The sequence below is a fragment of the Rhinoderma darwinii genome, chromosome 2 (genome assembly GCF_050947455.1).
Source record: "Rhinoderma darwinii isolate aRhiDar2 chromosome 2, aRhiDar2.hap1, whole genome shotgun sequence".
Lineage (NCBI taxonomy): Eukaryota > Metazoa > Chordata > Amphibia > Anura > Rhinodermatidae > Rhinoderma > Rhinoderma darwinii.
In genome coordinates, this window is record NC_134688.1 from 351,992,209 (window position 1) to 352,009,886 (window position 17,678).

General features: G+C 44.4%; 1 protein-coding gene across 2 annotated transcripts in view; it reads right to left on the reverse strand.

Annotated features, from left to right (window-relative positions):
* The window catches only part of ETNK2 (ethanolamine kinase 2), a 122,853-nt gene extending 106,572 nt beyond the window's left edge, over positions 1-16,281 (reverse strand). Inside the window, exon 1 of one of the 2 annotated variants that reach the window (XM_075853730.1) lies at positions 15,994-16,281. In XM_075853730.1, coding sequence (XP_075709845.1) covers positions 15,994-16,158 — 165 coding nt within the window. In that variant the 5' untranslated portion in view covers positions 16,159-16,281. The remainder of the gene's footprint in view (positions 1-15,993) is intronic. The other variant, XM_075853729.1, reaches the window with a different exon arrangement.
* Between the last annotated feature and the right edge of the window lie 1,397 nt (positions 16,282-17,678).

Here is a 17,678-nt window from a genome sequence, read left to right on the forward strand (position 1 = left end):
AGACATTGTCGGATCTCCGTCAACTCAGAAAATCCTCCGCTCCAACATAAAAACAAAGGCAGGGTTGTCAAAAAGTGGAGTGAGAGGGCCTGGTCTATGAGAAAGGTCTGTAGTTTTAAGCATGCGATCCTATGCCAACAAAAATTGATGAGTTAACAAAGGAAGTGAATCAGCCCATCTATGTGAATTATTTAACCACGAAAGCGGAGTTAGGGCCAGGGACGACATTTCTTTCTCGATCCTGACCCATTGCTTATCGACCGACGATCTAAACCAGTCTGCCACCCTCATAAGAATCGCTGCACGGTGAAATTGTGCAAAATCAGGTAATCCAGTACCCCCATCCAATTTAGGTCGACAGGGAACCGAGAATCTAATGCCTGGTCTGGATGAACTCCCAAAACAAATTTACTAATGGCTCTGCTAAGTTTGCAAAAAAACCAAAGTGGGAATCATAATAGGAACAGTCTGAAATATGTGCAAAAATTTAGGTAAAACGTAAATTTTTATGGCGTTAATTCAGCGAAACCGGTACATACGTTTGCAGCTATAAGTTTCCAAATACTTGAGAGTACATTTAAGGATAGGGGCATAGTTTAGAGAAAATAAGTCAACATGTTGTTTAGGAATTTCTATTCCCAAGTATTTAAGAGAAGTAGTAGTACGCCATTTGAAAGAGAATGTTCGAGCGACATGCTCAGCCACAGCATCCGGCAAAAAGACGTTCAAGTCCTCCGATTTGGAACAGTTAACCATGAAGTTACTAAGCTGACCAAACCGCTCAAACTCCCTCATCAATGATGGCAGTGAAATCAAGGAATCCGTAGAATATAACAGGAGATCATCTGCGTAGAGTGCCAGATTGTGAGAATGGGGACCGACCTCTATGCCACGAATATTGGGATTCCCCCTAAGTGCCGCAGCCAAGTGTTCCATAGTAAGTGCATATAACAAGGGTGACAAGGGGCATCCCTGTCTAGTGCCATTCGCTATCCCCACTGAATCAGAGAGGATGCCATTGACCCGTACACGAGCCTGACGTTTGTTGTAAAGAGCCATAACCTTCCCAAACAAATTAGGTCCAAGAGTTATCTGTGCTAAAGCACTGCGAAGAAAGGTCAAATGCCTTTTCAGCATCTATGGACAATAAACCAGCTGGCACTCTACGCTTCTGAGCATAGTACATCAGAAGAAGGGACTAGTTGGTATTGTCTCATGTACCAGAAAGGGTAGTAAAGGAGAAAGGCGAGAGGCAATTATTTTGGTATACATCTTGAGGTCCATATTAATTAAAGAAATAGAGCGAAAATTAGGGCATGCTGTGGGTTCCTTAGCAGGTTTCAGAAGGAGTGGTATGTGAGCTACCAAGGATTGAGAAGCAAAAGGGCGTGAGATGGAGTTAAATACTTTGACTAGAAACGGAGCTAGGTGCTCTCCAAAAATCTTGTAAAAGCGGTTGTTAAAACCATTCGGACAAGGAATTTTGCTTAATGGAAAATCCTTAACTACATATTGTATCTCAGAAATCAGAATCCAAGTTTGACACGTCCTCTGCCAACAAAGTCGGCGATGCCGTCTTATGAATCTATTGACCAATTTTCTCCTCCTGAGCAGGAACTGGCATGTCGTTATAGAGGCTCTGTCACCACATTATAAGTGTCCTATCTTCTACATAAAGTGATTGGCGCTGTAATGTAGATTACAGCAGTGTTTTTTATTTAGAAAAACAATCAATTTTGACGGAGTTATGACCGATTTTAGATTTATGCTAATGACTTTCTTAATAGACAACTGGGCGTTTTTTAGCTTTTGACCAAATGGGCGTTGTAAAGAGAAGTGTATGACGCTGACCAATCAGCATCATACACTTTTCTCCATTCAGGTACTCAGCACATAGTGATCTTTCTAGATCATGATGTGCTGTCACTTACTTACACATTAACGTTACTGAAGTGTCTTGAGAGTGAATAGACATCGCTTTCAGCCAGGATGTGATGTCTATTCACAATCCCGACACTACGGTAATGCTTGTGTGGGAGTTACTCTCGCGAGATCACGCTTGCTGTCACCCTCTTTCTAACGATTTAAATGCTGCGGTCGCTATTGACCGCAGCATTTAACGAGTTAAACGAGTGGGATCGTTTTAACAAACAGCCCACACCCGCATCGTATGGAGCGTGTTCACTCCGTGAGCCCGCTCCATACTTCCCCTACCAGACTTTGGCGTATGGATACAGCAAATGTCGGGAAGGGGTTAAGCATAAACGATCATAAGCAATTCGTAAAAAAGGATACCATTCTCAGAGTATACAGAAATCATAGTCAATCACATCTGAGAAACATCTAAGTATAAAGAAGAAAATATAGCAATAGAACAGGCAAGTATGTAATCTCAGTACTATGAGAGACGATGCTTGGGAATATCAGAAGAGCAGATCAATTCAGGTAATCATTCCGGATCCTCCATGAGCCACTGGAGAGCGATCATGATGGCGCAACTGTGCGCGTTGAGGAGGAGGTGGAACATAAGGCCAATCCAAAATCGTGACCCTCGGCAAATCGAGATCAGCACAAAAGCTAGGTATATCGTCTGGATCTCTAATGAACAACAAGGCACCTTCTTTACGGACCTGGAGCTGAAATGGATGGCCCCACGAGTAGGGAATCTCCAGTTCTCTTAATAACCCCAACAAGGGACGCAAAACTTTGCATTTATCCAAACTCATTCTGGATAGATCTGAGAGCAATTGGATCCTGGCACCATCTAGTATAATGTCCCCATGGTCTCGCGCCTTGCACAGAATAGATTCTTTGACGGTGAAGCGCCATACAGCCCCCTCCCCTGAAGAAAACACCATACAGCCCCCCTGTAGATAACGCCATTCAGCCCCCTCCCGTATAGAAAGGAATAAACCCCAATAGAGCGTGGTAGGATTGGGATGATATGCAAGAGTACGACAACATATAAATGTATTAGGGAACAGATATCCTTTTTCCCAAGTACTGGTATACATTTGCTCACAACCCCCCGCTAATACGGAGTTAACAGCTACAAAATGTATGTGTCATGTACTCCCTTCCTGCGGCTCCCTCGGTCTCCAGGACGTCGAGAGTTACTCGCTCGGGCGTCGCCCGGCCTGGCAGACTGAGCCAGTCTGCAGCCAATAGGAGCTCAGGAACGTCAGGCCAATCAAAGCTTGGCTGATGTTCCTGAGCTCCCGCCCTCTCCTTATTTAGTTCAGCCTGGGGTAATAGGCTTTTGCCTGTAATTAGAGTTACCTAGCCTGGTGCTTTCCTTTGTTTCAGACTCCCCAGAGCGACTTGCATTTTGACTCCTTTTTGTACCCGGACTCCGGCTGGACTCCTGACTTTTCTTTGCCTTCTGACCTTTTGTTTTTCTGCACACTCCCGGTTTGACCCTGCCTGCCTGACTCTGCCTTTTGTGCCCGGATTTGTCCGTGGCGCAATTACCCTGCCTCTCCCTCCATGTACTTCCCAGGTGACCCTTTGTTATTTCGTACTGTCTCTGTCTTATCCGTTTGTCAGTTCCACTTGTACTAGTATAGGGAACGCCGCCCAGTTGTGCACCGTCGTTTAGGTCGGATCGTACAAGTAGGTAGGGACAGAGATTTGGGAAGAACAGGGACCTCACTGTTTACCGTGTATTTGTTTGTGACAGAATTACTGGCCTATTACCTGCTCTTCCCTGTTGTCTGGCTTTGTTTGCCATGGACCCCTTGGTAGTATTAACAGAGCAAATGCAGGGTCTAACCCAATCGGTGCAGGATCTGGCCCAGAGAGTCTACCAGCAGGAGCATGCCCCGCAGGTGGCCTCCCCTGTGTTACCCGTGGCAGCCTACCCTCCCGCACCTGTGCTGGAACCCCAAATCCAGTTACCTGATCGTTTCTCTGGCAATCAAAATTTGTTTGCATCTTTTCGTGAGAGCTGCATGCTTTATTTTCAGTTACGGCCCATTCTTCTGGCTCTGAGTTTCAACGTGTGGGGATCATCATATCCCGTCTGCTGGGGGATCCTCAGGATTGGACATTTTCCTTATCTCCCACTAGTCCCCAAAGCTCCTCTGTCTACATTTTCTTTTCCGCCCTGGGACATCTCTATGACGAATCCGACAGGACAACGTTCGCTGAAACTCCGTTAGGGGGACTTCGTCAGGGTAAGAGGCCGGTAGAGGAGTACTGTTCTGAGTTTAGGAAGTGGTCAGTGGAATCTACCTGGGGTGACTCAGCCCTGAAGTACCACTTCAGGCTAGGACTGATTGACGCCCTGAAAGACCTGCTAGTAGGTTACCCCCTCCCGACTCCTTAGATCAGCTCATGAATCTCGCTTTCCTTTCTCAACCGACGCATCCAGGAGCGTCGGCAGGAATGGTCCAGTCCTCCTACTCCAGTCGCTCTTCCAAGGCCTCGAGCTGTCCCACTGCCATCTTTCTCTTCAGATGACTGCCAGGAGAAACAGATGGAGATCCGAAAGTTCGCAGAGAGTTCCGCCGCAAAAATGCCTTATGCTTCTACTGTGGAGACGCGGAGCATCTACTCAGCGCCTGTCCCAAACGCAAAAAGAAGACTCCGGAAAACATCCGCGCCTAAGTGGTCATCGGGGAGGTCACTTAGGCGCACAGGTATTTCCCGTTCGTTTTAATAAGGTCTTGTTGCCAGCCCAGGTGTCATTTTTGGGAAAGTTTGGGATAGGTTCTGCGTTTGTGGACTCAGGGTCCATTGCCAATTTTATTTCCCACAGTTTTGCTTTGTTGATTGGTTTACCCCTTATTGATGTCTGCTCCTATTCCCCTGGCAGGGGTAGACTCCTTCCCGTTAGCTTACGGGCACGTTTTCCAGTCTACCCGTGTTTTGCTTAAAGATTGGTTAAATTCACTTTGAGGAATGTACTATGTTTGTCCTTAAGGGGCTACCCACCGAGATTTTATTAGGTCTCCCCTGGTTGCGCAAGCATAACTCCATCTTAGATTGGGTGATGGGGGAACTGGTTACTTGGCTCATCCCCGATCTCTTTAATCAGGTTCAGAGGGCCCAATTGTTCTCTAAGTTTGACCTGCGGGGGGCCTATAACCTGATTAGAGTTCGTAAGGTGGATGAGTGGAAAACTGCCTTTAACACCCTCGAAGGGCACTTTGCGTACCTGGTGATGCCCTTCAGTCTATGTAATGCGCCAGCTGTGTTCCAGACTTTCGTAAATGATATTTTTAGAGACTATCTGGGGCTCTTCTTGGTGGTATACTTGGATGACATTTTGGTGTTTCCCAAAGACTGGGACTCACACGTCAAACATGTCAGGACTGTCCTCCACATTCTCAGGGAGAATAATTTGTTCGCTAAATTTGAAAAATTAGATGCCTTTCTTGGGACACATCCTTACCCCTGAGGATTTCCGCATGGATCCTGCCAAGGTCCAGGCGGTATCTGAATGGGTCCGGCCTGCTTCCCTGAAAGCCCTCCAAAGGTTTTTAGGGTTCGCAAATTACTACAGACGTTTTATCCAAAAAATTAAATTAATCGCCAAACCCCTTACCGACCTCACCCGCAAAGGTGCGGATCTCCTCCACTAGTCTCTGGAGGCGGTACGAGCCTTCGAGCTCCTTAAGGGGTGATTTTCCTCCGCCCCGGTACTAATCCAACCGGATCAAACTCAACCCTTTATTGTGTAGGTGGATGCTTCCGAGGTGGGTGTGGGAGCAGTATTGTCTCAGGGTCCCACTTCTCACATTCACCTCCGACCCTGTGCCTTCTTTTCCTGTAAGTTCTCTCCCACTGAGCAAAATTACGATGTGGGTAATCGGGAACTGCTGGCCATCAAATGGGCTTTGGAGGAATGGCGCCATTTTCTCGAAGGGGCAAGAACGCGGGTCACGGTCCTCATTGACCATAAAAATTTGGTCTTTTTAGAATCACCATATGTTCGGGACCACACCAAGATATATAGTGCCTTGCTACCTTCAACAGAAGGAATTTATTTCAAAGGGCATGAAGGTTACTTAAGTGGAAGATTTAACGATACGCTTGGACGAACATAGCTATGTAACTAATAGCCAAACATAGGAGCTGTGTCCCGCTCTGTCCTGAGCTGAATGGACAACATCGACAGATGAGTATTCGTTAACCCTCCACTGCTGAGCATTCATTCTTTGCAGGAATTTATGGCCGATAAGGGTGTTTGTATATTGTCCCCTTTAAACATTGTGGATGTAATAGGATTCACCTCTTGAAATAGGATTGTTTGTGAAACAAATGCACCTTGAAATTCAAACAAAGTGGATCGTCAAATTTGTCTTATATAATCCTACGGAATTTGTGGTTCCTCGACTACTTTATCTCCACATCTTTATGTGGATAGACTACATCTGAATGATTTCATGTTGTACATTGTAGGGCTTCTATACCACTACATTTCTTATACCCAGTAAATCAATCCTGTTTATTTGTACACATTGTTTGATGATATTAGTGTATGTGTATGTGGGGATATTTTCCTACAGGAACTCTGTATGAACATTGCCTAAATTTGTTTCTGGTACTTTACATATACATCTGGCCAGGTTGTATTTTAAAATTATATTTATCCAAATTGTACTTTGTTCGGTAATGAATTTTTACCTTATTTCATATATTTACATCAATTAAACATTTATATAATTTTTTACTAACTCTGATGAGTGCTGGATATGTCCCGGATGCATTTTTTCTTTTTTTTTTTCCAGTTGTATTTCTCTGTGACATCACCGTGTACTATTTTTTCGCTACATTAGTCAGAGGTTCCTATTTGGATATTCTTTGTATATATTATTTGAATCAGCCAGGAGACTCAATCCTAGACAGTCTAGAGGGGCTCTATTTTTTACCAGGTTTTGTTGTTACCTACAGGCCTGGTTCAAAGAATATTAAAGCGGATGCTCTGTCCCGTAGTTTTCTGGCCACCCCTCCGCCTGAGACCAAAACCGAAGGAGTATTGCTTCCTGGTGTGGTAGTGTCAACCATAGACTCTGACCTGACCACAGAGGTCACTGCCAGCCAGGACTCTGCCCCTGAAGCCCTTCCAGAGGGCAAACTGTTTGTACCCTTACACCTCCGGCTGAGGCTTCTCCAGGAGTGTCAGGACTCGGTCCTGTCAGGTCACCCAGGCATCTCTGGTACCAGGGACCTTGTTACCCGTGGTTTCTGGTGGCCAGGGCTGCTACGGAATATCCGAGCCTATGTGGTCTCATGTGAGACCTGCGTCCCGCTCTAAAATTCTCAGATCCTGACCTGCAGGCTTGCGGTGTCCTTTGCCGGTGCCCAAAGGACCCTGAACCCATCTAGCCTCTAGCCGTGGATTTTATCACCGATCTCCCTTCGTCCCAGGTCAGGTTGGTGATCTGGGTAGCGGTAGGCCGGTTTAGTAAAATGGCCCACTTCATTCCCCTGAAGAAATTGCCCAATGCTAAAGAGCTAGTTAACCTCTTTATTAAACATATTTTACGTTTGCACGGGGTACCTGTTAACATCGTCTCTGACAGGGGGGTCCAATTTGTATTGTTGTTTTGGAGGGTATTCTGCAAGCAGTTAGGACTAGACTTGTCCTTTTCATCGGCCTTCCATCCAGAAACTAATGGACAGACTGAGAGGACCAATCAGTCTCTGGAACAGTATCTCAGATGCTTCGTGGCCGACGCTCAGGATAAATGGTTCAGGTTTCTGGTGCTTGCGGAATTTGCCCTCAATAATCACATCAGCACATCGTCAGGAGTTTCTACATTCTTTGCTAATTATGGTTTTAATCCCCGGTTTTCTTCATTTTCCCCATGTGTATCAGATAACCCTGAAGTGGAGCTTCTTACTGGGAACTTGAGGGTCATCTGGGACCAGGTCCAGAGTAATCTCAGGGCAGCCCAGGACCGCCAGTGGCTTCAAGCCAATAAAAGTCGTTCGGCCAATCCTGATTTCTTGGTAGGAGATCAGGTTTGGTTATCTTCCAAGAACCTCCGCCTGAGGGTACCCTCCATAAGGTTCGCCCCCAGGTACATTGGTCCTTATGAGGTCATGGAAAGGTTCAACCCGGTCTCCTTCCGCTTAAAATTGCCCCCCTCCTTCCGCATCCATGATGTGTTTTTTATTCCTCCCTTCTGAAGAGATTTGTTCCCCACATACTTCCCATAGGGAAACCTCCCGTCCCAGTATTGACACCCAAGGGACAGGAGTTCGAGGTGGCCAGGTTGCTGGAGATTAGTAAGGTTCAGGGGTCTGTACAGTACCTGGTCCATTGGAAAGCATATAGTCCAGAGGAAAGGACTTGGGTCCCAGTCCGAGATATCCATGCTCGGACCCTTATAAAAAAACTTTCATAAAAAATTTCTGAATAAACCTGGTTCGGGGGTGGAGGGTCGAGTGGCCCCTCGTAAAAGGGGAGGTACTGTCACGTACTCCCCTCCTGCGGCTTCCTGGGTCTCCAGGACGTTCGAGAGTTACTCGCTCGGGCGTCGCCCGGCCTGGCAGACTGGAGGCAGTCTGCAGCCGATAGGAGGTCAAGAACGTCAGGCCAATCAAAGCTTGGCTGATGTTCCTGAGCTCCCGCTTTCTCCTTATTTAGTTCAGCCTGGGGGATTAGGCCTTTGCCTGTAATTAGAGTTACCTTGCCTGGTGCTTTCCTTTGTTTCAGACTCCCCAGAGCGACTTGCATTTTGACTCCTTTATGTACCCTGACCCGGCTAGACTCCTGACTTTTCTTTGCCTTCTGACCTTTTGTTTTTCCGAACTCTCCCGGTTTGACCCTGCCTGCCTCCGCAATTTTGCGCCCGGATTTGCGTTTGTCAGTTCCACTTGTACTAGTTTAGGGAACACCACCCAGTTGTGCGCCGTCGTTTAGGTCGGGTCGTACAAGTAGGTAGGGAGAGAGGTTTGGGAAGAACAGGGACCTCACTGTTTACCGTGTATTTGTTTGTGACAGTAGGTTTGGCTTAGTACAAATATCTATCAGAATAGGGATAATGTAGCAACATCATAAGACAAGAAGATGCATAACATACACGGCCCACCACCTGGCCCCAACGTACGTTTCGCCCAAAGCTTTGTCCAGGGGATACCAAGATGGAGGATCACCTAATATTTACATAGAACTCAGCCAGTCACAGAAGACCATTCCATCTGATTTTAATAAAGTCCTTGATTATGTAGTGTGTGCACTATGAATGTGTGTGTGAAAAAATACATATATGTATACAGGGTGGGCCATTTATATGGATACACCTAAATAAAATGGGAATGGTTGGTGATGTTAACTTCCTGTTTATGGCACATTAGTATATGGGAGGGGGGAAACTTTTCAAGCTGGGTGTTGACCATGGCAGCCATTTTGAAGTTGGCCATTTTGTATCCAACTTTAGTTTTTTCAATGGGAAGAGGGTCATGTGACACATCAAACTTATCGAGAATGTCACAAGAAAAACAATGGTGTGCTTGGTTTTAACGTTACTTTATTCTTTCACGAGTTATTTACAAGTTTCTGACCACTTATAAAATGTGTTCAAAGTGCTGCCCATTGTGTTGGATTGTCAATGCAACACTCTTCTCCCACTCTTCACACACTGATAGCAACACTGCAGAAGAAATGCTAGCACAGGCTTCCAGTATCTGTAGTTTCAGTTGCTGCACATCTCTTATCTTCACAGCATAGACAATTGCCTTCAGATGACCCCAAAGATAAAAGTCTAAGGGGGTCAGATCGGGAAACCTAGGGGGCCATTCAACTGGCCCACGACGACCAATCCACTTTCCAGGAAACTGTTCATCTAGGAATGCTCGGGCCTGACACCAATAATGACATAAATAATTCATGAAAGAATAAAGTAACGTTAAAACCAAGCACACCATTGTTTTTCTTGTGAAATTCTCGATAAGTTTGATGTGTCACAAGACCCTCTTCCCATTGAAAAAACTAAAGTTGGATACAAAATGGCCAACTTCAAAATGGCCGCCATGGTCCACACCCAGCTTGAAAAGTTTCCCCCCCTCCCATATACTAATGTGCCACAAACAGGAAGTTAATATCACCAACCATTCCCATTTTATTTAGGTGTATCCATATAAATGGCCCACCCTGTATATATATAGACAATGTCACAGCTCCCGGCGTCACTTTGAGTTGGCGCGTGCGCATTCTGCACCTTTGATGCCTGTGCATTATGGATGTACAGAATCTCTGCACCCCTCACTTGTGGGTCCGCTAATACACGCCCACTACGTCATGACGTACAGGTTACTATGGCATTCTCACATGGGCGGTTACATGTCTTTGATTCCATCTCATGGCGGCCATTGCTGTATTATATCTCCACTCAAACGAGCACACACTACATGATCAAGTACTTTATTCCACTCATCCCGGAGTCGCCTCTTCACTGTAGACGCTGACACTGGCGTTTTGCGGGTACTATTTAATGAAGCTGCCAGTTGAGGACCTGTGAGGCGTCTATTTCTCAAACTAGAGACTCTAATGTACTTGTTTTGTTGCTCAGTTGTGCAGCGGGGCCTCCCACTTCTCTTTCTACTCTGGTATATGGTTTCTGGAATGGCAGAAAACTATTATCGTTGCACATTCAATGTTCTTTTTCAGGCTGTATTCACAATAAACAGGTTTCTCCCTATACGTAAATAGAAAGAAACTTGTCAATCATAGTAAGGGCCTGTTCACATCAGCGTTAGTTTCCGTTGATGGGTTCTGTCAGACCTTTTTGTCCGGGGAACCCATCAATGGAAAGGCAAACGGAAACCATAGCTTTGCGTTAGCATAACCGTTGATTTCAATGGTAATGCTTCCTTTGCTAATGATTTCCGCTTGTCTCCGTTCCGTAAAGTTTCAGTTTTTGTGACGAAATCAATAGCGCAGTATATCATCGCTGCAGGTCCAACACCCGGACCCCGCACCTGATGTCATTTCGAAGTATGCAATGTACAAAGCCGGAAGCAGTTGGCTCCGTACATTGCATATCGGCTGTGCTGCCGAACTGCAGCTCTGTTCCTATTCACTTGAATATGGCCGGAGCCATCTGCTTTCGGCATGAACGTCCAGTGTCCAGAGGCAGCCGATGCAGCTGATCGGTGCGGGGTCCAGGTGTCGGACCCCCACCGAACGTATACTGGTGACCTGTCCGGTGGCTAGGTCGTCATTTGTCTGGTATTATGTTTAGTTATTTTATGGCGATTGCGTGGGCACAGTAGTGCCTGAGCGATAACCGCGGGAGCCCAGAGTTGACTGACAGCCTGGCTCCAACTGCAGTAGCCGGGGATAACTATGATCTCAGACGTTTAACCCCTTAAATGCTATATGCCTATTAGGCTATGCCACAGTTAAAATGTTATTTAAAATGTAAGATGAACGCCGTAATTAAAAAAAATGCAAAAAAACAAAGGCAGAGTTTTTGTGTTTTTTTTTACCCTCCCAAATAATAATAAAAGTTAATCAACAAGTCCCATGTACCCCAAAATGGTACCAAAAAACAAGCCCTCATATGGCTGCATCGACAGAAAATAAAAAGCTAAAGTTCTTGGGATATGGCAATACAAAAACAAATTATTTAAAGAAAAAAGTGTTTTTATTGTGCAAAAGTAGTAAAACACAAAAAAACCTATACATATCTGGTATTCCCGTAATCGTATAGACCCATAGAATAAAGGTAACATGTTATTTACACTGCACATGGAATAGCACAAATTGAAGAAGCAAAAAAAATTGCAGAATTGCTGTTTTTATCCTTTTTTGCCCAGAAAGTGGGACTAATAAAAAAGTTACAAAGTGTAAAAAAAATTATAATAATTTATGTTAAATAAATAAAATAAAATAACCCCCTTTATTACATTCAAAATTATTTTATTTTTAGTAAAAATAGTAAACTAAGAAAAAATTAACAAAATGTATCACCGTAATCGTAACGAACTGTAAAATAAAGATAACACATCATTTATACAAAAAAAACTATTGTGGATTTACTTTTTTTTCTCATTCCTCCTAAAAAATTGTATTAAAAGTAAATCAATAATTTTTATGCGCCCAAAAATTATGCCAATTAAACTAGAACTCATCCCGCCAAAAACAAGCCCTAATCCGGCTACGTCAACAGAAAAATAAAAACATTTTGGTTCCCAATATGTGCAAACACAAAAATGTGGGTTTTTTTAAATAAAAAAATGAAATAGAAAAAAATATACATATTTGGTGCTTCCACAATCGTAAAAACTCATAGAATAAAGTTAGAGGGGTAATTCCAGAATCAAAAATTATCACCTATCCTGTGGATAATTGTTGGATCCCTGGGAGCCCCACCACTGGGACCTTCACTGATCGATAAAACAGGGGTTCTGGATCCCCTGTTCCCCCTCACTGCTCGACCTTAATAAAAAATACATTAAATGCAGCGTCGGTCGAGAATGTGCGCTGCCTCTTTATTTACAGTCTATTACGGAGCTCGGCTGTTTCAGTAATTCTTATAGACAATGAATGGAGTGGCAGGTGCATGCTCTACCACCGCTACATTTAATCTCCTCCTCACTGCGTTTGAGCATTAAGGGGGAACAGGGGGTCCAGGAACCCCATTTTTTAAATCGGTGTTGGTCTTAGCGGTGGGGCCCCAGCGATCAGACAATTATCAACTGTCCTGTGGCTAGGTGATCATTTTTGTATCTGGGAATACCCCTTTAACTTTATTCTATGGGTCTCTATTATTGCAAAAATACAAATTATGTGCTATCCATTTGGCTAGCGCTGCTCACGTGAGCAGTGCTAGCCAATCAGATAGGTGGGGAGAGTGTCTCGGACTACAGAATCACAATGTGCATTGGGTAATCTGACACAGGGTCCACTGCAGAAAGCGCCTACTATGGGGAAGAAATGGCACCAGGATGCAGACGAAAGTAGACAAGCCGACGGAGGCAATGTGATGCTCTTGATAATGTTCCGCTAGGAAACATTTGTCTTGGTATACTTGTGGATGTTACTTTGACATGTACCCCCAGCCTAAACATTGTTGCAAACAGAATACACCCCTTCATGGCAACAATATTCCCTAATGGCAGCGACCTCATTCAGCAGGATAATGCGCCCTGACACTCTGCAAGAATTGTTCAGGAATGGTTTGAGGAACATGGCAAAAAGTTAAAGTTCTTCACTTGGCCTCCAAATTCCCCAGATCTCAGTCAGAACGAGCATCTGTGGGATGTGCTGAAAAAACAAGACCAATCCATGAGGGCCCCACCTCACAACTTATGGGACTTTAAGGATCTGCTGATAACGTCTTGGTGCCTGATACCAGGGGACGCCTTCAGAGATCTTGTGGAGTCCATGCCTCAAAGGGGTAGGAGCTGTGTTGGCAGCACGAGGGAGGCCTGCACAATATTAGGCATTTTACCACTTTTGGACCACCCACTGTAAATATACATCCACATTTGCTGGAAGTTTTGCTGAACCGATTTACAGTGACGTCCATTAATTTTCTTTTTGATTACGTCCCCCACAGCAGCTCTAACACCCTATTCTGGATGTTACTAGCAGCCTCTGGTCCTGGTGACACAATAGTGTTGAAGTCCCAATCACATGATCACCATGATCATGGCACCAACAGAAAAACACTGTTTAAGGGTCTGTGCCATATAAAAACCTCACTTTCTTTACGTCTCCTGTCAGAGTAGGGAAATTGTTACATAGAACAGTCATATATATATGGCTGAAGCTAATTAGCTATTAACCCCTTTCTGCCTGCTACACTTAATTTTAAGTACTATGCCATTTTACGGGCTCTGTTTGACGGCACTGCTCGAACTGGTTCAGACTGTCATTTTGACATCCCATAAATAAACGGGAAGGTGTCCGTGGACAATAGAAGTAAATGGGTCCGTAATTGCGGACCGTAATTGCAGTCCGCAATTACGGATGATTGTTACGGCCGTGTGCATGGGGCCTTATGCTGTGATAGTGACCTGAAGTATAATTTTATTGTCTTTAAAGCTCATTGAGACAAATCTTGTAGCACTATAGCGGCGTCATATGTTAGACAATGAACCTATATTTGGCATCATTTTCACAGCAAAATTAGGGGACAGATATTTGTAAATAATGTTGATTGAACCCACTACCAAGGAAACAGTATATGACAATAATTGAGATTTATTTGACCTAAATAAAACTTTTAATAGAAAAATTTTTTTGAAAATATTGAAAAACCTTATGTATCCTGAAAAAAAAATAATTCGGGTATCCTAATTAAAAAAAAAATCACCTTTATATTGCAGCATTTGACATTTTGCTCTGGGCATCAACCTGAAAACATCCTCTGTCTTAAAAGTGTTAATTTTATGGCTGACCGGTGTATAGATCAACCTACGGATGCAGATTTAGCATTTAGGGCTTACTGAAAATGTTAGGGTAACTTGTAAATTAAGACATACGGAGGTTTTGTAAAGGGCTCTTGCAGCCATATTACAGCGTCATGAAAAGCGAAGCCAAGATACGGCATCGTACATGAGTCCTAAGGTGGCCCTTCCTGTCCACCATTGAATGACAGATGTAACATATGTATCTTAAAACAAATGTTAATGTTATAAATAGGGTGAGACATATGCAATATGTTTGCCCATGTCCTGCTACACCCCCAACCAGGATCAAACTCCCACCAGCTGCAAAATGAGAGAAAGATTCCGCAAGAGCTTGTAGAAGTCCGGCAAGTCAATCCTTTACTTGTCAGAATTCCCTCAGACAGGACATTTATATGTGTGCCCCGTGTCTAATGACGGGCTGACAGGAAAGCGGTGGACTTATTAAGAGGCATTTTCTGGGATACCTGCATCTATTTATGATGAGATCATCTGTCACTTTCTTATGGCTGCCGGGACCTCCATCACTACACAAGACCATTATTTAAAAAAAACGTAGAGTACAATTCAGAATAGGACATTTGGACTCTCGAGGACTCCAGGATCCTGATCCAAAGAGGATCTATTACTATCCATTACTACTACTTCACATAGTTACTATGGCCTCTCCAGGTTTACACTTCGATCATGCTTTCATTCTTACTTCTCTAGTTACTTAGGTAAGACACTTACAGTATTTTTATCTACTAACAACTTTAGTGATAATTGGACCCAGCGTCAGAGCTGGCCCGTCCATGTATTATTATATGACAGGTATGTATTACTAGTCGATATGGCGAGACGTGGCCACCGCTGATGAGAACTGCTGATCTCCCTGGGTTTCTAAAGCAAAACAAATGATCATCGGGCTGGCTGGTCTTTTAAGAGGGGTTGTCTTAAACATATGGAAAAAAATATTCAGATGTTTTTACTGTTGGCGTTCTGGCAACTGATATCCCCATATCTTGTATGATGACTAGATCGCAGCCACGTTAAACCCATGACCATATTGTGCAATGACTGTCATGTTTTATCCACAATGAAGTAACGTCCCAATGACAGCCATAGACAATTTGGTGACCAGAATAAGTATGGTAAGTATATTACAAGGTTTTTATTGGGGAGAGGGAGACTTTTTACAGGTTCCCAGATGTAAAAATCCCAGACAACTTCTTAAATGAACTGCACCTCCTCTGCTACACTATCCAAAAAGCAGCGATTCCTGGAGGTATATGTCAAGGCATATGAGCGATTCTCCTATATATTGTATATAAACTACAGGCGCTATGTGAAGGCAGAGTGGCAGATGTAAGGAATCCATGAGTGGGTGGTGCCAGAGTAAGACTGGCAGGGCTCTGACAGATGGGAGGGGTGAGGGGCCACGCTTCCAGTGACACTTGTGTCAGCGCTGTGCACTTACTACGTTACTCTATGACTGTCAATGGAAGCCGTCCTACAGGAGAGCAGCTCCGGTCCTGACATGTGGAGTCCTCCGTACACAATAGGCCTGCTGAGATTAGTAGTCCTGTCACATTACAGCACATGATAGACGTGCCTCATGAGTCACCTTTATTATTGTTTTACCTTAGTCTGCACATGACGGAGGTCCCAGTCAGGTCTCAGCTCCCGGATAAGACTCAGGGCGCCTGGAATGACGTTCTGTTCATCCACAGAAATGCTGAGAGAGCGCACTGTAGGGCTGTCACTGTGAGAGTGCAGCGACCGGCTATGACACTGCTGCTCACCCATTCCCTGCTCGTTCTGAGACCTGGGCCCCCTCCTAAGGTGGGAAATACCCACTGGAGGGGGGAGTGGGCAGGCACTTGCCACACAGTGTCACCCTTCCCTGTCAGAGTGCAATGAGAGGGCTGTCTGAGGGAGGAGGAGAGCACGGTGTGAAGAACTACGTAGAAGAGCGCACTACCAGAACGACTCCGGCAGCACAGACGAGAGAGCTCCCCCTGCTGGCAGCTATGTGCAATACAGTTTACTGAGTTTACAAGTACAGGACAAAGATTGTCTCCTGCCTGACAGACAGAGATATATGGCACCTCAGGGACTATCTGTCTGTGTAAAACATTATATTTATATTCCTGTGTATATCTGGTTCATATGAGTGTAATATAATTTTTTTTAATTGTGGTTGGAGACATGGAGGGGTGCCAAAGTAATCATCCATCTGGGGCCCTTACATTACTAGCCTCCATCCTGGTACAGTAAAAAATTGTGTAGTACCGTGTTAGCCAGAGACAATATGAAATGTTAAATACTTTTGTGTCAAAAAAGACAAAAGTATAATAGGTATGATACCTTTATTGGCTAACCATAAAAGTTCTATATGCAAGCTTTCAGAGCACAGAGGCCCCTTCTTCAGGCAATTTACAAATGAATGACTTAGAAAAAAGCACAACATTTAGATGTTACACAAAGACAATTAGTACATGAGGTGATACATCATTAAGATAAGCCGGGGCAATAAAACTGAGGTTATAGGGGTGATGACTTAGGAGTTAAGGCATCTGGAGTCAGTCTGATGGGGGACGTGACGTGTGTCCATGTAGTGGCTCATAAATCCTGGTGTTAGATTGAGGCCTTGTGTCAATGACTGGAATTTTATCATCATCTTGAATTCCCAAATTTTTCTTTCTCTGTTGTTTTTAAAATGACCCTTCAGTGGGGCTATTACACCAAGGTTGGTACTAGAGTCCTGCGTACCCCAAAGCAAATATTGCTGACCTAGTGAGTATAACAACATGCACAAAACCTGCATCACTGTGATCATCTACAGGGGCCATACACAGAATTTTGTAAAGGGGTAATTTCACGGTTATGGTTATATGCACAAAGAGATAAAAACAGAAACACACACACAGATACATACACACTTGGTAGACAAGGTCATGGCCCTCATTAAAAACAGAATAAATGTCACCATACATTGTGCGTTACTTATGATGCCATACAGTGCACATAACTAATATCACTACAGTTGCAAGAAAAAGTAAGGCTGGATTCACACGAGCAAATTACGTCCGTAATAGACGGAACGTATTTCGGCCGCAAGTTCCGGACCGAACACACTGCAGGGAGCCGGGCTCCTAGCATCATAGTTATGTACGACGCTAGGAGTCTCTGCCTCGCTGCGGGGCAACTGTCCCATGCTGTAGTCATGTTTTCAGTACGGGACAGTAGTTCCATGGAGAGGCAGGGACTCCTAGCATCGTACATAACTATGATGCTAGGAGCCCGGCTCCCTGCAGTGTGTTCGG